This window comes from Larimichthys crocea, chromosome XXI (genome assembly GCF_000972845.2).
Source record: "Larimichthys crocea isolate SSNF chromosome XXI, L_crocea_2.0, whole genome shotgun sequence".
Taxonomy (NCBI): domain Eukaryota; kingdom Metazoa; phylum Chordata; class Actinopteri; family Sciaenidae; genus Larimichthys; species Larimichthys crocea.
The window spans coordinates 17,123,288-17,146,996 of NC_040031.1; the positions used below are offsets into that span (position 1 = coordinate 17,123,288).

Here is a 23,709-nt window from a genome sequence, read left to right on the forward strand (position 1 = left end):
GCTAGAAAACGAAACATTATTTAAAATGTTCATAAAACTCCGGCAGTGAAATGCTTTCATTTCCAGCTGTTTCGAGTTGCCTGTATGTGGCGGGTCAGTGAGAGGAAGCTGCTTCAAAGTAATTACCACAAGACATTAAAATAATTAACAGCGTTCTCGCTTGCTCTCGTGCCTTTCCGTCTATGTGGTGACTTGGCACAGTGAAGCTGTCGCCCTCTCCTCCTCGGGCTGGGTAATGTACGGCCCTGCATACAGTGCTAATCACTCGCGCTCCATCCTAACTGTTGACCCTCCGAGCTGCAGTCAACCCCAACAACTGACCTGGGGTCAAAGGGCACCTGTGTTTATGTCCACAGGTCAGCTTTGTCCAGAGGAGAGTAACTCCTCTACTAATGGTTCTTAACAAAAAGGAACTAGCATCAGTCTGATCGTGTACACAGATTTATTAAATCCAGAGAGGATCAGTTAAAGCTATTCTGCCTACAAACCATGTACTGTGAATGTCATTCTAATAAATATGCAATACAGAAAACAAACAAACAAACAAAAAACTTCTGTCACCAGCAGCAAAATCTGCTAGATGTTTCAGGGATTTTATATTTGTGATAAGTGAAAACAGAAAATATTGTACCTGGAAGGCGGATAGGTCAAGCAGGGCAAAACTGTTGAGGAAGCGGATGCCTTGCAAAGCCACCTGGATGACCCCGGGGCCGTAGGGTTCCTGACTCTGGGAAGCAGACTCTGGCACGAAACTGTGCAGCAGGATACAATACAGGGTGTGCACCACTCCCACCAGGTCTGTGGATTGCAGCAGGGCCGTCAATCCAGTCGGGTCTTGGCGTTTATTGTCAAATATACTCGGAGCGCTGGAGAGGAAGAGAGGGAAGAAAAAAGAAAAAAAGTCAAATTCACTGCGACATCCCAAGACTGACACAACAGTCTAGTCTAGACCTCGGCGACTTCAACATTTACTCACCAGACAAGGGCTTAGTGATGACTTCCCCTTAAGATAGTGCTGCTGTATTGCCTGACTTAACTGAGTGCAGTGAGTGGAAGAGCACCAAGTTTCAAATGTGTTACATATTGACATGTTGGATCACGGCTGCTCTTTAGTTCATCTTCATGTGTTTCTGTTCATTTACAGAATAACTGTTTTTTCTTTTATTCTTTGCATACAAGGAGCTTCCATTCATTTTTTTGACATAACTAGTAAAACTCACTGCCAGCTCAAGAGTTGAACTTTTTTTTTTGAGATTCACGATCTGCTCTTCCGCTCCCACTTCAGCTACAGTAAACACAGTAATGCCATGACGTGAAGCTCATGGCAGTGACTTTAAGTAGGTGGATTGTACTGAGCCGCCTGACAAGGTGCTGAGTGCTTAGGCACATTTAATCAAGGCCCACCTGGCATGATTCAAGGTGAAGATGTTTGTTTGGCTCCAACAAGATGCCACCCTGTTTGTTGAAGGCATTGGTAACATCATGCTTTCATTGAACATCACATTTGAAAAGCAAAGCCAAGGACAATACTGTTTGGAAAGAGGAGGTACGTAGGTACAATTTTTCACTTTGAGCCTTTTTTTCCGTTGCATTAGTGCAGGTAATTTAAACATTTTCCTGTTTTCATGTGAATGTGTGCCTATCAGTGCCCATCTACTGGACCACACATTCAGAAAAAACTGCAAATAATAATGCAGTCACGTTAGGAAGTCTTTTCAGCCACAATGCAGAAGACTAACCCCCGGCTGGTGCAGACAGACAATTTAAGACTACCGCAGCAGCACTCGCTATGATTTGCAGCCATGTAGAATGGAGGGTGTGTGACCTCTGGATGGAACCTGCGGTGCATGCTGATACTTGATGTTAGCCAACAGGCTCTGCGTGAAATATGCTGCTAGGCAAGAACACAGCCTCCTAATGCCATCATAATCCCCTGACACAGCAACTGGCATGGCCAAAATATTCTACAAGCCCAGTGAGCATTCTTGTATATGACACACACAGATACTTGGCAGAACCGAGCTTGTTGGCTGCTGTATTGATCATAACACCGGTCGCATTAAACCTGCAAAAGTCCGACACTATGTTTTTTTTTCCCCCACAGATATTCAGTGGCAAACATAGTACCGTGCTGGTGTGCAGCAGCTGGTCATTGGTACTGTAGCATCTTGCAGCTTTGCAAGGAAGACACAGTGGGAGACTTAAAATGTAATGCCAAGATCTTGGGGTAATGTACTGCAGAGAGGTGGAGTTCTCATTGAATAATGGCTCTATTGATACCTTGATCAAGCTTATTCCAGTTCAAATTTGATTGTAATTCCTGACATCGTAGCATTTTTGTGCCTGCTACAATGGGGCAGCGTTTTTTCTTAAATGAGGACTTGTCACACCGATGTCCCTTGGTGTGACTGTATGCTTAGCCTCTGTCAGCGGCGCCACTGAACCTCTCTTAAGTGGAGGTCAGTGTAACACACGTGGGTGGGCTCCCCCCACGCTGCAGGCTAAGGTTTATGGTGAGTGACAGAGCGCTGGGTCAAGTAGATGCCTATCTCTATCTGCAGTAACGACAGCTTAGCCAGCTAGGTGGTTGGAGGAAACGACCTGCTGGCTGATTGCAGAGGAGTCTCAGTCCTTGTTTGAGTAGCCATGAGCTCCATCTTTATGGATCCTTGTGACATTTAAGAACTGACAGTGACTCAGCCTCATGTCATTAGACATGCAGAGAAAGGTGTGTGTGTGTGGTTTGTCAGAGGGAGATCAAGACATCACAGAGATGTGTAACAGAGGTAAGAGACACGCTCACCGTCCGGTTACGACAAAGCACAGCTTGCACATGCTGTGTAGCAGAGCTGAGGCCTGCTGGAGGAAAGCAGACATCTTGGGGTGCTCGTCTACAGGACTTTGGACCGACAAGAAGCATCCGTAGAGCTTGTCAATCAAACCCATGTTCACTACGTAGCTGGAAGAAACACAAGAAGAGAACAAAAACATGCAGTGGTTAATAACATTTTCCCTAAATGTTGAAACACATTGGCTATGGGAGACTTTTTTTGTGAAAAAAAAAAAACAAAAAAAAAACCCTCATCTCACACAGGCAAACAAAGGCCTTTACTGTGCATACTTCCACTGCACTACTGAAAGTGGATACCTCACCTAAGCCCTCCGCCCCCTGCTATTACTGTGATATCTCCAATTTGTCTTTGCCAATGACAGGTCTCATGATCATGTTCCCTGTACTCTTTCAGCCACAAATCACTGCTAATAGTGTCATTAGAGGGCTGTTGTGCCAGCCCAGCTCTGGGCCCTTGACAGTCTGCTGACCTGAGGCTGTCTTCTTACAGCTCTGGTATGCTTGGACCTTCTGGCTCAGCTCAGGCACCAATGGCTTACGGAAATCAATGGAGCACTACATCTGCCAATCATGGCTTTCCAGTAACTGATGCGGTCGCTGTGAAAGCACGGTTCCTCGTCTCATCACTTCTTTCAAATACCTTTTTTTGTCACAACTGTCACTCATTGAAGTCCTCTCAAAACAGGTGATTATGACCATTTTCAACCTCCACTGCAGGTCATCTGACACTTGAACCGAGTCCTATTGTTTTGACTTGATCCTCTTCCACAGCTTTACTTGGGTCGAAAGGATCTTTCCTCACGTCGACTGTTTTGTTCAGTGCCTGCTCTCTGTTTGACAACCTGCTTGGTGGTCGAAACTTGCCACTCGATGTGTCTCCTCATGTGAGCATGACTTGAAAACGTTTATGACAATGACGGGGACTAAAAGCACTAAAAGCTAAACTGAGAAACGGGTAATGAGAGGAAAGGAAATGGCGATCTCCTCTCTGTGATATATAGGTTTGCATAATGGGAGAGTGTTGCGAAAAGTTAAAACTGTTTTGATCTTTTGTCCTTCCTCACTAGAATATACATTATACAAGGCAGTTGAGGTAAATCTTGTGCTCGTACTAAGGATTACCAGTCTGACGACACCATTTTTCTCAGGCCCTCCCCTGTCTCCAGGGTTACGACTGGGTCAGTGGATGAGAGTGGTGGGCCTGTGCAGCTGCTCCGTTCAGATGAATCATGGCTTGTGGGAGGGATAGTGGAACGACTGCACTCTTCCACAAGGCTTCATCGGGCCGGGCCTGCCTTTCCTCACAGCGCACATTTCTTTAACATAGCCCTGACTCCTACAGCCCGGTCCCACATAGCTAGCTCGATTCAAGGAGACCTTTCAATGCTTTAGAAGTGATCTTTGTTTATGCTACTTTGTGGCCCCCCCCCTCCTCTAGAAACTGATTTAACTTCAAATGCGGTGCTGAATGTGTGGAAAAAGTACAAGCTGGAAGGATGCCAGAATACACCCTTCATTCTCACACTACTCCCATTCTAACAAGACACCAGTTGGACTACTTCCAAGAGATCTGATAGTCTGTCAGCTTATTCTTTACATAAGGCACGCTGTTGAGGAAATCAGAGGTTGACCAACTCTCAACCCAGTGAAGAGGAGCGGAGGAGGGACGTACTAAAGGAGGTAAAAAGGTCATGAGATGTGAAAAAGAGGTGCCATGAAGGAGGCGAAGAAGCAGTGTGAGAGGAGTGCAGAGCATCGGAAGGAAAATACCTGATTAGGTCTTGTGTGCGAGTGTTGAAGCACTCTGTGGCAGAGCTCTTGACCTTGGCATCTGGGGAGGAAATCCAGGTCTTTTCGACTTGTCCGGCGTCGGAGATATGGGGCCACAGAGATCCCAGGATGGTAGCAATGGTCTGCAGCAGGCCTGTTGTCAAACCCTCAAAGACCTGTTTGTTTACACTGCGCCCAAAAATGGATTTATCCTCATCTGGGACATATAGCTGCAAGAACAGAGGAAAGAAAATAATGTTTACAGATGGTAGCCTACAGGTACTTTGAGCAAATAATACATATTGTTTGATAAATCTGATGCTGACAAGCTGCATTAGAAATCAGCACCATCAAATACCATTAGACACAATTGGGCACAAATGGTTATTTAAATAATGCAGGTAACGTTAAATGGCATGTTGTATTTAGCAAGAGGCTTTTCCCACATTGTTGATACATTATAGTTTAATTTACTATTCAACAACTTTAGACCACGAATTAGCACATTGAAATCGGATTTGTAATTGCCACAATAAAAAGAGTATGCAAGTAAGGCATTTTTTAAGCCACACAAATGACAAAAGTCTGGTGTAAACAAGTAAAGAAGGGCTATGAATTAGCTACAAGCTGACAAGTCCAAATAAAATGGCTGTAGAAAGAAAGACAGTGTAGTCAGCATTTTTTTCCCCTCATTTGCATTCACAGACAAACTTCGTGAAACACACGAGCACGGGTCCCCCATCTGAAATATAGTGCCTCTGTTTAGTGGAGAACCTCGCAAAGGTAAAACCTTCTCATTTGGTCTAATGGTTGGGGTGAATGCTGACAGCATAGGTAAATCCACCGACATTCTCCACAAATCTAATTAAAAGGGTACATGCTCATATGGCAGCGCACCCCCCACCCCTCTGCTTTTCTCTATTGCTCACACACACGCATACCAGAACACAGACACGCACACGAATACACACTCAGTCAAACAGTGAGACACAAAAATAAATACAAAGAAATTTGAAAACTTTATTGTCAGAATGGTAAATTAAATCACTAACTTATTAAAGCAGGGTGTGCGGGAGCATGAATCACTTTGAGCCCAATTTTTAATCTTACATTGAACACATGGAGAACAGATAGTTTGTCTCCTGCAGTGCTGCTGGATATGTCAGTCAACAGAGCAGCTGCTGGGATATGTTTTATATAAACTGAAGCATACAGGCTAACCTCTCCCTGTGTGCCCTAAGGAAATATGACTGCTTTGGATTGGAACTCGGCACTGGAGAAGGAAGCCCCAGTAGAGTTCATGCATGTACCACAACCCTGTGCCTGCGCCTTGTCCTGTCTCTGTTGTGAGTGCAGGCGGCCCCAGCGAGCCGCCACCGTTAGATGTTTGGAGTGGGCTGATGTTTACAGTCCTTCTTACAGAGTGCTGAAGGATATGGGCTGACATGTCGCCGCAATGCTGCCTGCCTGCCTGCCTGCCTGACTGACTGACTGCGCTCTCACATTCCCTCAGTCAGGAGGCATCTGTGGAGAGGTTGGGCAATGGCTTGTTACCCGCTGGCTTGTGTCTTGCCCTGTCTTTCATTAACACTGTGGCAGGAACTGACACCAGCATAACGGCAGGGTTTTCTCAGCGGTTAAAGCAGTGTATATCAACAGATGAATTTAAAGAAAACAAGGAAGGTTTAATAAAAAAGGCTAAAACATACGCGTGGCGTAGAAGTGCTTCGTTTGTACATGTTTCTAAACATATAGCATCTCTTTTACATTTACGGAAATTAACAAACTAAAATATTGAATATTGAAAACACAAATATTGATTCTTGTGGCAAACTTTGTTTGTGATTGACAAATGATATTATATTGGTCATGTGCTGGGATGCATAAACTTACTGTTAGCTGATGCAGAAGCAGGTCCATGAGGAGAGCTATCTTGTTGCTAAACAGCACATAGGAACAGTTGAGGTGGCAACAGGAACATGCCAGGTAGTAGGTATGTACAGCAGCACAGAGAGACCTAACACAGAAAGATGATGAATATTATTAATCACAAGTTAAAAAAAAACCCAAAACACACACACCCCTCAAGGCAGGCTGTTACTCCCCTTGCAATTCATTAAAGAAACACGACTACTAGGATGTAAATGTCTAGCCCTAGGCACTGACAAGACTATCTGCAGTCATCAGGAAACCAAACACACTCTTCTGTATTTGTGGTTCCTTAAGGGTGCAGTTTGTCTTCACAAGTCAAAAGCATATCTCACTGACAGCGCGAGTAAGGAAGCCGATTTGTGGAATAAAACACTCATATCAGCTACTTATGCAGAGACTCCCCTTTTCTACCGCCACCTTCAGAGGGGCCGAGCGCAATCTCAGTCCCATCTCAGCTGAGATGGTGCAGCATTTCCGCTGAAGAGATAAAACTATTCCTCTCAGCAGCTCCTTACAGCCGCCAGACAGCCCCAGGCAGCGGCCAGTGCCGAGCCAGTCAGCATGCCTCTGTATTATGTCTGCTCTGAAACAAGCCCCAGAGAAGATTAATGCTTTAGATAACTGACCAATCGTTCTGCTGTGACTGCTACTCCCCCTCGCCCCTGTTTCATCAGTTAATATTTTCTGACAACTGTATATTTTAGCCATTGGCGGAATGGCGTGTCCTATCTGCTCACTGGAAGAATGGAATCTGCCTCTCCAGTGCCTAAAGTAGGCCATGTTTATTTCAACTGGTAAACATTTTGATATCTACCGAAACCTTCACATCTGCTGTGCGTTTTCAGTCAAACCACGCTGGCATAGTAAAGGAAAATAGATTAGGCTGAGGCAGACCCATGTCTGTCAATAACTTCCTCTATCCTTTGCTCCGCATTTGCTAGTGGGCAGATCAGTCGTTTCACCATATCATTATTGACATTTCAGAGTAAAGCTGTCAGACATGGAATGTGGTGTTAATGTGAGAAGCACTATATTTTGAGTGATCGGATGGTGTCCAACTCTGACATCAAAGCTTACTTCCGTCCACCTGAAAACAATAACAGGGCAGAGCCTTCTTGCAAATTGTTAATGTCCTATATGGCAGCTATATTGACAGTAATTTTATTAAAGCTTAAGGACGTTGGAAAAAGTTAAGCCATAATGGTTAAGTGCAGTCTGTGTGGAGCAAGAGGTGAGGTAACATGAGATCCCAACCAAACTATGCTGTGTGCAGCCGTGCTGCATCATGAGTCTTGATTCTCAAGTGAACACGGGACAAAGATCAGCTTCTATGCAAATACCAAAATGACAACTCGAATACTTTTACTCAAAAACGGTTGTATAATAATTACATGTTTCACACGGCTTATGAAACTCAAGCTGTGGTACCTGCCTCGCGCATTCCTCCAAAGGACAGGAGTTACTTTAGGAGCCTTAAGTCACCATCGTAGTATTTAAGATCATGTCCCTGTTGAGCACAGAAGTGCACAATTGTAGGGATATCATATGATCTATCCGAGCTAAAATGACTAGGCAGGACCGACTTGATTACTGTCAAAGAACAGCCAGATAAAGTTCATGTTGGTTAATGGGAGCATTCAGGTTACACCAATGACGAAACCAATGAAGTTTGGTGCTCTCTTCCTGCCAAGTGTTTGTTGCAGTTTTACAAGGTATACCTGGGAAGCAGTAGTGTCACCATTTCTTTTAAAATAGCTTCCATCCTTCTTGGAGTGCTGCCATGCAAGTCCTAAAGTGTGTATAATGGGATATTTAATCGTTCCTTCGAGATGGAATGAAGAGGACGGTAATCTGTTTTGAACTCTGAACTTGAAGATTCATTAAGATCTAAAATTGGACTGGAGAGGCAATGCAAAGATTTCAGACGCATGCTGGTGTTCTTGAAACCTTTCTTGGGATTGTTTAACAAAACCAGTATATTGCTGAAAGTGCCAGCTCGTCATGGCGCCTCGGTAGTCTAATGGTTAAGACTTAAAGCGTGTGGCCAGTTGGGGACCTTTTTCCTATCTTGGCAGCTTTGCCACATGCCTCAACTTTGATAAAGAAATGAGATGAAATGAAAAGTGTGTAGCAGGTGTGTTCATTCGATTCTGTTATCAGTTTTGTTTGGATATCTGTAATGTCAAGCAACTGGTCACTCAATCAGTGTCGGAGACCTTTTGACCCTTGTTCAACTTTTCAGTTGCAGCCCGTCCTTGTTTGGCACATGGTGCGACGCTTTAAGACTGTTCTCCTTGTCACATAAAATGATATATTTCATTTTAGATATACTGTTGCCATTATTCATGTGGTTTGTCCAGTATTTGGCCTGCTATTGCAATTCCCCAAAATATAAAACATATATGCATATAACAGTGGTTTCCACATTATTTAACAATATCCACACTGTAATAGATTGTTTGACAAATGAAAACAAACACTCGGAAGTAATACAAAGTAGTATTACACATAAGTGATAAAAGGTTGTTTTTCTTTTTAAGATTTTAATTCAAGAATTGAGTGTCTTTTCTCTCCCCAACTTGACTAACATACTGTAATTAAATCACTTCACTTCTGTCAAGACAGATCGGGCCTTCTGGCCCTTACAATCGGCTCACTCAACTGCTCATGTAATGAGCATGCAATTGCTTTGTAACACAGCTAATCAGGCTTGTCTTTGGTCATCTCTGAACAAATGAGGAGGCTGTCAAAGGCATGTTTGAGTTATGCCCTTACACCAGCTTGTACAATGAACCATCACAGTGATCTGTCTTTGGTTTCCTCCCACCTAATTGAGCTTGATGAGCATGACACCTGATAGCCCGCCCTCTGTGGGAATCTCACTATCTCAATACTCCTCAATGACAGCTCCAGTGAAAGATTTTAAGAAACAATTTGGTAAAGTGCCACGCCACCCTGTCTCGTGTTGCACAAAAAAAAACTTTGTGGGGACTGATGTGTGCCAGTCTATTTAAGTAGGCGACATTCCACTAACACCACTATTGGGTTCCCATTACATGAGATATTGTACTTCAATTGTTCCCAAAATGACCACAGTAACTACCCCCCACCACCCGTCCAATGTATTATCACTATTAAAACAATTCTGCTTTGAAACTAGAAGTAATTGCTACAAATTTTAAAATGATGGCCCGACACGATAGATCTGATAAAAACGGCCGACTGAGAGAGAAAGTGAGATGCAAATAATGAGCGATGTAATCTGCACACCCACACTGAACAGCTTAACCTCACGCAGACAGGGAATACCCATTTTACCTGTAAAGCTATTCAGATCCATAGAGAAATGAGGCCAAGAGTTAGAGGGATGGAGCACACCTGATCCTGTCTCGCCCCCCTGCAGCCCTGTGGGGCTCTGCCTGGGTGGCCAACAGGTCTATGCACAAAAAGGGTGGAAGGGCTTGGTGAGGTTTAGGAGTGCAAATAATCTTTAGTGGAAAAAAAAAAAAAAACTAAGGAGAAGAAACCATTCTGTAAAGGTCAGGATTTGTTCACAATATGACTGAAAGCATCCAGACACTTGCCTGGTTAACTCTCCAGCATAAATCAGAAGTATCAGCCATAAACCAGGCTCCCCAAGCAGGGATGTATATCTTTCAACCAACGCCATTTATTATAGTGAATAGCCAACTCTCAAATCAGTCGTCAACAGGACAACGAGTATGTAAAAGGCTCTTTATGCTTTTTGTCACTGCCTTGAGTTATCAACCCTGAGATCTGTGCTCCTCAACCTGAGTCTCACATTTCTCGCCCTCTCAGTGTGTTTCCTATGTGCGCAGTCAAGCCTGACTGGAGCAACGCTGCAGAAATCTGACCAACTTCCAGATCAGGTTGAGTCGCTGCCTCTTAAAACAGGGTAAATTTGTGTTCAGGGGAAGAAAAAGAATCCTAAGCCAAAATAAAAGGTGAGGAGCAAATCCATTTCCTTGTGCTGTCAAACAATCCCTTCATTCACTGCAATCTAAATGACATTTAATTTGATTCTGCTGTTGATCTCTCCGATACCCTGAGTGCTTCCAAGACATCTACTCTGTCTGTCGTGCCACACTGGCCAGGTATGAAGGAGGGAGAAATCTGATGAGCCGTCACACACCATCATGCACAGAAGCATGAGTGCGTGTGCGCACACACACACACAGACACACACACAAATGGTGGAAAACATCCTGAAATAAAACCACAGGTAGCAGGTCTGATTTCACAGGATACACCAGGTCATGTGAGACAGAGGTGGAAATACAAATTGGGTTAACACGCAATGTCCGAGGATTCTTAAACCCTTTTCTCAAGATCACCTGTTTGATTTAAAAAGCAAAAAAAAAAAAAAGCAGGGCTATGACGCTAATTCTGTGGAAATTGTATTAAAACATTTTGAATAACCAAATCTTGACAGGATACAATTTGTTTTTGCTACCAAAATATCACAGACAAGCCAATTTTTTTTGTTCTTGTTGTTTTTAAAAGCACACGTTGTTTTGAGGCAAATTGGGCCTAGTGCTGACATTTCCAAGTCTTTAGTCCTCTCCTCTCTTCAGTGACCCCTATTGGAAAGAAGGACAGAAGGACAGGCCGCTCACTTTGGCTTTAACTAACAATATGCAGTTGTCATAACGGAACAACACTAACTATTTAAAACACAAGAGTTGTTTCCTTTATTTATTTGGTTCTTATTAGTTTAACAGTTTGAGACATAACATATAGACATATAGTGATTATATGTATGCTCCTGGTGCAGATGATATATATTGGGTATATTGGGCACCTCACAGTGTACAAAGGTACAGGTACCAAATTATATTAAAGTGACCCTAATAATAGAGCTGAAACAATTAGTCAGACAGAACATTTAAAAATTCATTAATTATTTAATCCTTTAAGCCTCCCATTCTTTCACTGGTGTCAATGTTTTTGTTAGAACTGAATGATATTAAATTGAATATGTTTTGGCTATATTATTATATATTTCTATAGTATTTCATAGATGAAATTAAACTAGTAAGTAAGTTGGTAGATAAATTGCAGGGTTACTTGAGAATATTAAGATATGATATGAATATGTTTAATGATGGCATTAAGCCATTTAAGCATATTAAAAGCTATAAATGAATGAATGAGAAAAATATATTAGAATATAAAAATTAAAACATTAATAAAAAAATTCAAATTAATAAAATGAATGTGAAGTAAAACTGATTTTGTTCACATAAAAACTAGATGTTAACTTTTGGATGTTATTGTGTTTTGTGAGATATCATCTCTAAAGCTGAAGCTAATGACAGTGGCTACACAAATCCTGATCTAGACATTCCAGTGACCACAGGGTTACACCAGGACATTAGTGGAGTCTCGTAGAGGAATTAGCTCATTAATGTAATGGTAACAATATGGAATCAGCCTCCCTGGGGAGAGATATGGCAGGAGCATCTCTGCAGCTGCTTTTTTTGTAAATCACTCTGCTTATCTGGTAGGAGGAGGTGATCAATACGGCAGCATCACTGTAAACAGATAATGTAGTGCACTCTGGGGCTAGCGTCCGTATAGCAGCCCATTAGGCCGCACAGCCATCCAGATGACGGATAGTGATAAGTAGACAGCCGGGCTTCGTCCTTGTGTTGCATCTCGTCACCAGCTCCCGACTTACACTGAACTGACTGAGCGGCATCACAAGGTTACAGTGCGACCTCTCCCGCATTTTACACGCTTCACAAAACAGTGACATTTGTAAAATTGTGACTGTTCATAAAAAAATAAAGCACATTTTATTTACAGACATAGCTGTAGCCTACAGAGTCGTTACTCTAATAACTATATTATGTATTATGGTACAGTCTACAAGCTACAGTACATGGCTGTTTGACTCTACAGTACAAAACATATAAAATATGTGATCAGGATGAATGTTTTTACATGGCTGGATTGATGTGGTCATCACCGGCTTATCTCTGGTTCAGTTCTCAGCTCTCAACTGGAAAAGCTCTCAAGGGTCCAGTAGTTAGGACTAACTGACAGGCAAGCAGATGAACGAGGTATCAAGATCGATTCTAAACAAGCTACTAAAATAAACTTTTATTTTTATTTATTTATTTATTTATATTTATATTTCTTTCTTTGTTTCTTTAAGTCAATATAAGGTTTCTCTGTGGAAATTAGTTCAAAAGCCTATTGGAATTTGTATTTCCATTAGTTCACAAGCCTATTGGAAAGGTTCAGTTATGAAAGAGAAGATGATTCAAGATTATTTTTTATGATTATTCATAACTCACTCCAGAGTTTGATGAGGCTTTTGTGAAGAGGACAGAATCATGAATCTTCACCGCAGCATGTCAAGATGTCCTAAAAACCAAGGAGGAATTGTGGGTATTTCAGCTAACAGACCGTCATGCATAGATGTGCAAACAAACACTGCAAACCAATGCTTTGTACAAGAAGACAGTCTCTCCATTTAAAGATAATAACATTTCTTTCAATTCAGAAGTCTGCTTGAAATTCCCTCAGATTACAATGATCGAGAAAGAGAGTGTACCAAAAAAAAAAAAAAAAAAAAAAAAAAAAAAAAAAAAAAATCAATATACATGTGATGCCCTTTAAAAGCCTTATAAATATAAGAGGCATTTGTCCATTAGCAGAGATTCAGAGACCAGTAAATGCTAATGAATGGGAGCGCAAGGCCATTCGAGTCCATTACAGAGTCCCACTAGTGAGTACGGCAGCCGCTCTGAGGTTATCTACTGGCAGTTCATGCAAAAACCCAGACCCACAACTCAAAAATACTCTGCACTCTAAATGATAGATGGGACACATGTGCTTTTTGTGTTTCGAGTGAAAAGAACGAACACAAACTGATTACGGAAATGGAAATGTTTTCCATTTCTGGAAGGGGAGCGCTGTTATTCATTAATACATTTTGAGGATATTTATTGAGACGACGCAGTTATAAACAGTGATGAAGTAGGTAAGTTAAGATTAGCTCACTCACTTCAATGCAATCGCAAAAACAAATCGCACTGAAATAAACAACTGCATTGTCAGTAGGGTCAGAGAAAGGATACAGTCAAAGAGAAGTCATTGGGGAGAAGAACTGTAACAGCTGCTCGAGGCCATGAGAATATACAACGCAGAACGGACAGAAATTAAACAATACGGATCACTCAAAAGTATCATTTAGGTTGTGTCAACTCAATCAGAAATGCAAAGATGAAATCTGTTAATACTAAACCAACCAAACAGAAAACCTCTGATACATTTATACACAGTATATGTAAAACAATGCAAAGAGTCGACTTTTCTTTCTGCATCAGAACTTGAAAGGACATTAAATAAACACCACGGATAGACGTTTCTTAAAAGACGTAATGTGATGTAAACGTTCCTTAGGCTATGTTAGGGCAAGTCAACAAAAAAGAAAGCTGTTCATCATACATTGTTCATAAACGCAGGCTCACAGGGAATATCTGTCACTGCAAAAAACCACCCATCTATTCTAATCTTGATAATTAACCCAAATTAAGATTTGCACCTTGTAAAAAAAAAAAAAAAAGAAGATGTTTCTCACACATTGCTTGAGTACTGTTCCGACCATAAGCTAAAGAGACAGCTCACCCTACTGGCTCGAAACAGAAACTTGATTAAGTCATGTTAATAAACTGACAGACATAGTCAATTTGTCTCACACCATCCACTTGTATGTTTCCAGGTATACCGTGAAAATAAGTAAAGCTGTGAATAAACAGATCAATTTGTTGATGGTACTCACTTAAGGGGAATACGAGGAACTGCAGTGGGCGTGGAAGCAGCAGTGACGACCTGCAGAATTTGTTCTAGAGCTGACAGTCCGCCGCCTACTTGGAAGGCCACTTGGTCTGCATTGTTCTGTTGAGGCAAGAGCAGAGAGAGAGGGAGAGAGTGAAACAGAGGTACAGTCAGGGAACAATGAGCCACAAGTTGGACAGGGGGATTACATGGCTCTCACCAGAGGGGGAACCTCTCTTACTCCTACAGGCGAGGGATTGAAATCTGAAACAAAGTGATCCCAAAAGTATTCCTGTTTAATCTCAAAAGTGTACAACCCAACTCCGCCTCGCAGCAGTCAAGTTTCAGTGGAAGGAAAATGCTCTGCAGGCTCCAGTTAGCACCAGGGTGGTCTCAGCAGATGACCGCAGACTGAAGTGAAACTGAGAAATTGCCACTCGGCAAAACAAAGAATGGATCGATTAGAAAACTTCAACGTGAAGGCACTAATTCTAATACGATAGGATGCAGAAACACATGAGATTCTTAGCATAGTCAGTCCTCAATTGATAATACATTACACCCGCTGATGTAAGAAAGTTGCAACATTTATATTTCTTCACCTATTGTGTCAGCATGTAAAGGGATTAAAGAACTTTTCTTCAACCTTTAACACTGCCCCGTCTCACACTAATCACTAATTACTCCTTACGGAAGTCAACATGTTGATCAAAGTGCTTAATTTCAACATAAACCTGTTTTTTTTGTCCAAACAACTTTGTTTTGCATCCTTCCTTTATTACACTATAAGACTATGCTTAACTCATGACTCAAGGTTGTCAGAAATGTCTTGTTCCTCCAGTCAGTGAGGACACAATAGTGCTATAAACAAAAAAATATCATCATTTAAATCATTTTATGTTAAGAAGAAAGTTTGGACAATTTAAGTTAAGTCTATTGGTTCCTGTTGTTTTTAGGCTAAATGCTTTTTACCTCAGTTCACTTACAATAAAGTACACACTGGATTTATGAGCACATGTAAATAGTTAGGGTCCTGCCCTCCTGTGATGATAGAATAATTGGCAGTAGTTCAGATGCTGTTGCTACAGTGTCTTATAAATCAACAAGTACAAAGCCAGGAGCGAGCGCTGACTATCAGACATGTTTGTGCCTGGGTCGACAGGGAGGAAAAGGAGCTGGAGGGGAGCTGCTGATGGAGCGCCTTCTTCACACGACTGCAGAAGGCCGTGTTACACTGTAGGTCACTCCTCCACCTAATGAGGTTACGGGCTCCTCAGAGCTGTGACAGCGCTAAAATCCAGCCACTTCACAGCGCTTTTGTTCCACAGATGGGAAGTTGCCAACAAGCCTGAACACATTGAGAGAGAAGCGCTTTACCAAATTACAGATAAGCTCTTCATCTGTCATTCATGCCCGGTGCTGAGGTAACTGTTCTTCGAATCCGGCGTTAGACACACACACACGTAAGACGCACTTAACAGTCATTTAGGGTTTGGGACAAAAACATTAACAAACACTACAAAGACCCTTTGCCTTTAACATAATGAGAAATATCTCAAAGACAGTTTGAAGGGTCTGAGAAGTGTTTGTAAAAAATACCTCATTATGACTTCCTTTCTGTACGTTGCCAGCAGTTTCCATGCCTAATCAATTGGGTCTCAGTCACTGAGCTTGGCTTAACCCCTCTCCTAACCCTCCCATCAACACACCTACCTAAAAGCTCTGAGGCTAAATGAGAAAAGGCAGCTCTTTCATAGGAGCTTATCAAATGGTATTAATGGGGGTAACTGGGACCTGCCCAGTCCTGGCTGTCTCCTGTGAAAACCAGACAAGGGTTTCTTGACTAGTCAGTGCCTTGTCTGCTCTGCTGACAGATTTATCTGTTGTGATGATGGAACAATACGAGTGAAGAGGATTACATTCAAACTACCTGACATACTATCTTTAGGTGGTCTTTGCATTCAATGGGCCACTGAAAACAAAAGAAGGCACCAGTGTATTACAGTGAAGATGCACGTTTCACCACAAACATAATGTCTGAAGTACAGTAAGGCTTTGTTTTGCATGATAACAGCTCTGAGGTTTGCAAATGTTGATCTTTGTGCAAAGCAGTTGGGTTTCAAGTGAGAAACATCTAGGGATGATACAAACCTAACCATGTAGGGTAACAAAAACCATGTCATGTATGTGTGTAAGTATTTACAGTGAGTGTATGTACACAGACGCTGAATTTGCATTCAAACTTGACTGTATCGCAAACAATGTTTTTACCCAGATACCTCTCCAACAAAATGCACTTGTTTGCAGTCAAAGTTAGATCAGAAGATTGGTTATCGGTTAGCTCAAACGTTGCAAGGTTTGGACACCCTCACAGTTAAAAGTTGAGTGTATGGTTGGCTATAGATAGATAGAATATGAAAGTAATAAAGATTTGGGGTTTGTTAACAGCATGGCTCCAGGGATAGCACTGCTGGCCTGTCTGTTGATCCACAGCCTTCGTCTAGACTGAAGTATCTTGACAACCATTGCATGGATTGTCTTGAAATTCATGATCTCCCAACGATGACTCTGACTGACAATGGCAATCCCCAACTTTATCTCAAGCACCACCATAAGGGTGAGCTATGTGATTGTGAGTGAAATATCTTAAATACTATTTAATGGATTGTCATGGTAGACATTCATCATGTCCCTCTTTAGGATAAATTGCTGTAATAACGCCGAAGTTCACTTAACTTTTCATGTAGCAACATCATCAGGTTTTGATTTATTTGTCCAAATGATTCGTAGAGATTGTGACTGTGGGTGAGACAGCAAACAGTGTTCTTTTTAAAAAAAGGTCCAATCTGTCTGTCCCTGGTCACACACCAACAGAAGCTACAACAAAACACAGTAATAGGATGAGCAACTCATTTCCCCCAAGAAAAAAAAAAGAGCGACCAGCAAGGGACAGGCATTAAGACACAAGTGAGAAGGATGGCTCCTGAATTATACAACAGGGGGAATCTTATCCAATTATTTTCCAGGGTGACCATTGTTACCCCAGCTGATGGGAAGCCCGAAGCAGCTGGCTATTCCTGCAACACTGTCCGCAGACCAGCAGACCAGCCAGATTGCACTTTGTAGTCTCCTCCTACCAGACACTTTAATTAAAGCAGAGAGGAGGGCAGAGCCTCGGCCGTCCTGCCTCACCAACAGATGGACAACAACTGGCAGAGTTCATTAAGGATTCAACTTTGATCTGCACCTTCAAGTCACAAGTTTACTCCTTCACAACTAAAACCTAACAATGACAGACAAGTATGACAGATCACCCTCTCCTCACATGACTTTCATCATTATACAGCCTTACATAAAAAAAGCCTGAGAGTGGTAAACAAAACTCTGTGGGCCGAGTCGACTGTAAACCACAACAAGGCTGCTGACGTAAACATTTTAGGGATGAGTATAAACTTGTATGTTTACAAGAGATAATAGCATTTGATTTAGTAGACTGTGTGAGTGCAGGGTGAATATGGAAATGGATAATTCTACAAACTGTGTTTATTCTATAAAATGAACCCAGATTAATCAAAAGGTCATTGTGGTGCAAAACCGAACCTGCCACAGAAACCACACACAGCCTCTGGTTGTAACTAATACACAAAGAAACTTAGAACCATTTCACTCTCTATTGGTCTTGTGGCGAGGAAACAAACATGAAGCTGTTTGGGAACAAATTACAGCTTACAATGAGGGGAAAAAAACAATAACATTGGAGCTGAAATTTGTGTACAGAGTACAACAGTAATAACATTGGAGCTGAAATTTGTGTACAGAGTACAACAGTAGCAATTAGAAACATACTAGATAGAGCTATCTAATATAGAAGTATACACTGTGTGTATATTTTATTGTTTTAGTGACTTTAGACATTAAATGGATCCAAAATGTTCAACATTAACATTCCCTGGATGTAAAGCTGTGGAAAATGCAAAGGGATTTTCTTTCCTCTTTCCCAACAAATATCTTTAGACTAAATGAAGTCTGATCATGCAGGTAGAACTAGAGGCTCTGAACTATTTACAATACCCAACTTTATCATTATATTTTACATATCAACCATTCAGTAAACACCCACTAATCAGTACAGCGCAAGTACAGATGAAGACTGATTCCTTGAGGCAGCTCGATAGGTGTCCAAAAGTAAAAGTTAATATTAAGTTAATATAACACCTGAAACCTTCATCTTACGCCTTGTGGATGTCTATTTTATAAAAGGACCAGTTTCTCAATTAATCATCTGATTATTAAGCAAACAAAAGACAACCTCTAAAATAAAGATAACTACGTCTGAGATAAAAATCCTCCAAAGTGACAGTCTAACAGAACCTTAGTGCTGGAACAAACAACCTTAAATAAAATGAATCTGAAATATTCTGCTGTAATATCTATTATTTATTTGATCCATAATATCATCTAACATAATAACATTACAGCAGCCAGAACTTTTGGGATGAAAGCAAATTTAAAAAGGAAGCTGTAACTTACAAATGTTTAGTACCGTAGTTTAGTAGTAAGTCTTTTTTTCTTATTTAATGGAAGCACGTTTTAGTCAAAGACGGATAGTTTCTAAACGGAGCAGAACAGCATGCTGTTAATTTTGCAGTCTTTGACAAAGTTCTGACACTGCTGATCTGGGCTGTATCTGTCAGTCTGCTGGAGGCCCAAGTAAGAAACTTTATTACCCTGCCACTCTGATCTTAACACACCCCCCATGTCCCCAGATACAACTCCCACCAGGCCCACTGATCGACACAACCATACCATGCTCTGACAGCTGGCAAATGAAAATGTAAAGTCTTTGGTTCTCAGAGCACCACGCTGCTGACAGTTCCTCACCTGTCTCACATGTTGCCCTTGCAGTGGTTAACACTTTATGCAGTGTATAAATACAAGAACTTAATAATGAGGCAAGTTTGAAGCAAAAATAAAAGAGCAGCACATTGGGAAAAATGCTATTCTGAACTAAACGTAAAAGAAAAGTAAAGAACAAAAATCAGGTTCGACAAAAAATATACCATTAGAGGCCACAGGGGGAGAAACACACTGGGGTCAGAGACTGGACGTAGTCTAGAAAGCAGTGGAGGAGTGGGTGGGGGTGGGACCCAAATAGCAGTGTGTGAGGGGGAGTGTCGGGTGTTGTCTAAGGAATTAGCAGAGAAAGTGGAGACTGAATCAGATATGGGGGAGAAAAACAAATCTCTAGGTGAGTCAATGACATGAGAGATGCTTGTTAGGTCAAATAATCTAAATGATCTTGGCTTGATGTGACTCAGGGGCTAGACAGCCATGTTGACTGAGACTCTATTTATTTGACTTTGTCCAGGGATTAGAGAGAGAAGTGCTCCCCAGGCTGCCTCGTTGGCCAATCACACTGTTCCACTCAGCTTTGAGTGAATGTTTCTGTAAGAAGCTGGTGAAGCAGAACTTGACAAAACAGTTTTCACTGTGGTAAAAGACAAGCAAAAAGCGCCCAGACAGAGCCTTGATCTTCCCTCTTGCAAGCAACATCACAGTTGAATGGAGCACATCTCTTGTGGCCCACTGACCTCTGACCTCCCACTGGGACTATGTGGCGCTGAGGGGAGGAGCCCTCATGTAGTGACAGCTTGTGAGCTACTCACATCACACTGGTCTCCTCCTCTCTCCTTACAGGATGCTCTACCACCCACCTCAGCCATCTCTTTCTTTGGCTCTCTGGGGAAATTCAATAATAGCCTCTCCAGCCGTCCCCCTTGTCACTGATGGGACACCATAATCTCTCTATCCTCACGCCCAGAGGCATGCTCAGTGGGATGTTATGATGGCTCGAACCACAACTTGGCAGGAAATTTATGCCTCATTACAGGAAGTGGGTTGTATATTCTTCTCATCATAAACACAGTGGCAGGTGTTTTAATTCCTTCTCTCGGTCTCAAATTGATGTGAGTTTTACTGTAAAAAAAAAAAAAAAACGTCATGCGACAAAACCTCGGGGACAGATGTTTCAAATCAACCATAGTCATAAATGTCTGCCATTATAACTGACAATTATATTTATTTTTACAGCTGTAAAGAAGTGAAAGAAAAAAGAAAAATCTTTGGGAAAAAATGTCAAATACACTTGCCTTTGTTCAATAAAGCCTTGTGCATGGATGGCATTTCATCTGGAAATCCAATTTACTATTGTCTAAACCAGTGACATCTGAGTCAAGCAAGCCACAGAGACACAAGACAATGCTTGCTCTCGTGCTAGGAAGCTCCTCTATTGGTACCATGTGCACAATGAAAACACAGTTAATCTGGTCTTCATTAAGCCCATGACCAAAGGCAAGTTGGTTTGGGGTAAGTGATACTCTTCATTGGGAGGGTGAGACACAGGGAGACACAGCCAAGCACAACTCATCACTGAGGAGACATGCCAAAGGGCTGGCATGACCTGTGCACTGCTGCAAACTGTTCAGTCAACAGACAAGCCTATAAAGCAGGGAGCTCCTTGGAGACCAGCACATAATGGACCCAAGAGGACGGCCCCAATGTTTGCAACATTAAACTGCACTGCAACAGACATTTGCGTGAGCGAAAAGTGTTCAGTGGGAATGGGTGCATAAAAATGTTTGTCTATGGCATCTATGCAAGTTGTTTGTTGCTCTACCTGTTTTTCTAAGATGCGAGAGATCTCTCCCAGAGTTCTGTCCAGACCAGACACTTTGTTGTTTACCCACTGGCCACTGTCTTGGCCCTGCAGCTGCTTCAACAGGTCCTTCACCAGGCGCTGCAACCTGAAAATACAGGCACACATAGTTCTTAATCCATGCTTCCTCAACCAGCTTCTCTCCACCACAAACGAGCTGAAACTATTGAGCTACATGTTTCGTATTAGAAAAAAAAACAATCTGGGGTTTTGGACTGGTTGTCAACAATACAAAACAAGATGTCACCTGGCATTGTTTAACCTTCACTGACTAACTGATGAAATAATTGTGAAATAATTGTTAGTTCCAAACCGAATACATCAGGCATTTATACCATTTCTTTTTTTTTATTTTTACAGATTTTAATGATTGAATGACTAATTGAAAAAACAATCGGCTAAAAAATTTCTTATGAAAATAATGGTTAGCTGAAGCTCTATGCCATTTTACCTTTATAATCATTCAAATATAACATTAAAAATGAAGGAAAACTTTTTTTTTTTTTAAAGAAACCACTTACTTGGCCTTGTACGGTGAGTCAGGGACCTGTGTCTTTGCCTCCATTGAGGTCTCATATTCCTTTGCCCTGCAGAGGGAGAAGTAGGAAAAAGTCTTTGAATCCCAGGGAAAAAAAAATGTTTGGCTTGTCAGTAAAGAACAACAGATGAAAGTGTGAAGCGAGAGAGGAAAAAGTTCAAGCTGAGTTTGTTTATTTGGCCCGTCAGCAATTCACCAAGTAACTTGGCTTAAAATAATCAGACACCAGCTCTGTGGGGACGGGTGTTTTCACTGCCATCGACTATTATCAGGAAGACATAATTCTACCTTTAAATCCGCCTTCCATGTTTAACAAGGGAGGCTCAAGTTATTCACTTCACTCATTGTCAAATAAACAGTTAATGGGGGTTACAAGCAACACAAGCAGTGTTTTGAATGTGTGCACTCCTAAAAAAGGTCATGGTCATTAAGGGGGCCGGTGGTATTACTGCAGCAGCCAGACTCAGAAATACAAACGGTGTGTGTCTTTGTGTGTGAGAGAGAGAGAGAGAGAGGGAAAAACAACAGAGTGGGGAACTTTGTCAATCAGGCATTCCCAGACATGATAAGTAACTATTGATCAGAGTTAGCCAAAGCACCTTCCGGTTACCCGTCTCTACACTGATAGGATCAAACACTTTCTGGAAGACGACAGGTGGATTTCTCCCGGGAAGGCTGGACGTGGACCAACCAAAGCCTCATCCTTTCTTTTTTTCTTCTTTTTCTCTTGTATTCAAGGTCAGTCATCTGACAGCAGCTTATAATTCACCTCACAGCTAGACCAGAAAATACCAAACAACTGCTTACCCGCAGCAGATATCCTATTTTTAATCCTATTTTTGGATTTTAATTTTTGGACATATGAAACTGTATTAAATCCAAATAAGTCCCAAAAGTAGAAAACAATATTCTAGCATTTAGAACTATATTGTTAAAATAAAAAACATATTGTAATTAATTATTTGCTGTTTCATGGTTTTTGTGGTTTACCTACTATCTGTATAAATGTAGCTGTTACAAAAGAAATGTAGCCTTGTTTTATCAAATGCTCCTAATATATTTCAAATCAACATTTAAAGAGTAAAACCTAAAGCAATGTGCAAGACCAAAAACAAGAGAACACTCTTACTGCATTAAATATCAGTGTCAACAGACCAAGTTGTGAGCAAGGATAAGAATATACGTCTGTGCTGCCCTTCAGTATTCATTGTAGGTCGTCATTTTCCGTGTCCTGTGAGTACGATGTATGGGTAGCACAGACTCGCTTTCAAAAAAGGACCTGAACTATACCCGCCCTGTCCGTCATTCATGATATTACAATATTAATTTCTGACAGGTTTACACCTAATCAGGTTAAACAGGGAGCAATAGCCAAGCAATTCATTACAGTCAGAAGTCCCATGTTAAATGGGCCTCAGGCAATAAATATCAGCGATCAGCAATAAGGGAGAAAGCACAAATCTATACTGTACGACTGTAAGCAGGTCATAACACAACATATTTCATTTCCTCATACCCCTATTCCCTCTACAGTGACACTTCAATTCAAACCATGACTACAATGTGCACAACACAGACTTTGAATAGACACCTACGATCACACTAATACTATAAAATAACTTGGTGTATTTAAAACCCATTAGCTTATATGTGCAGTGTTGTGGATGTATGTTCATTTATGAGCGTGACATTTCCCGTGTAATCTGAGGCAACAGACTGGGTAAAATGAATTAGGACCATGCTTACCACCTCATACTGTATTCTACACTCCATACAGGAGTGTCTTTGTATACACACACCACCATCTGAGGTACACACACAGCCCACTCTATTCCCTGCTGAGCAAACCACAAGCAGCCGGCTATAGCTTGTACCGCTGGTACCTGTGTGCACAAATAGACTTTGGTTTCCAAGTTCAGAACTCATCCTGACACTAACTGACAGGATACTTACATTAAATTTCAGCAGCATATTTTCCTTCCCAAGACACTTATTATTAGAGAAAGTTAGCCAAGCCACAAAAAAAACAAAAAACATGTGGGTCAAGATGTGTGTGTGCACTGCGTTACAACAGAACAGTGCTGCATGTTGGCC

At 41.5% G+C, this 23,709-nt stretch overlaps 1 protein-coding gene across 4 annotated transcripts in view; it reads right to left on the reverse strand.

Annotated features, from left to right (window-relative positions):
• The window catches only part of scaper (S-phase cyclin A-associated protein in the ER), a 57,407-nt gene that overhangs the window by 8,818 nt on the left and 24,880 nt on the right, over positions 1-23,709 (reverse strand). For all 4 annotated transcript variants that reach the window (XM_027273151.1, XM_010729405.3, XM_010729404.3 and 1 more), the window contains 7 exons: positions 21,599-21,664; positions 21,039-21,165; positions 14,367-14,482; positions 6,515-6,638; positions 4,622-4,851; positions 2,804-2,959; positions 632-866 (listed from right to left, as the gene is read on the reverse strand). In XM_027273151.1, the coding sequence (XP_027128952.1) occupies positions 632-866; positions 2,804-2,959; positions 4,622-4,851; positions 6,515-6,638; positions 14,367-14,482; positions 21,039-21,165; positions 21,599-21,664 (1,054 nt within the window). The remainder of the gene's footprint in view (positions 1-631; positions 867-2,803; positions 2,960-4,621; positions 4,852-6,514; positions 6,639-14,366; positions 14,483-21,038; positions 21,166-21,598; positions 21,665-23,709) is intronic.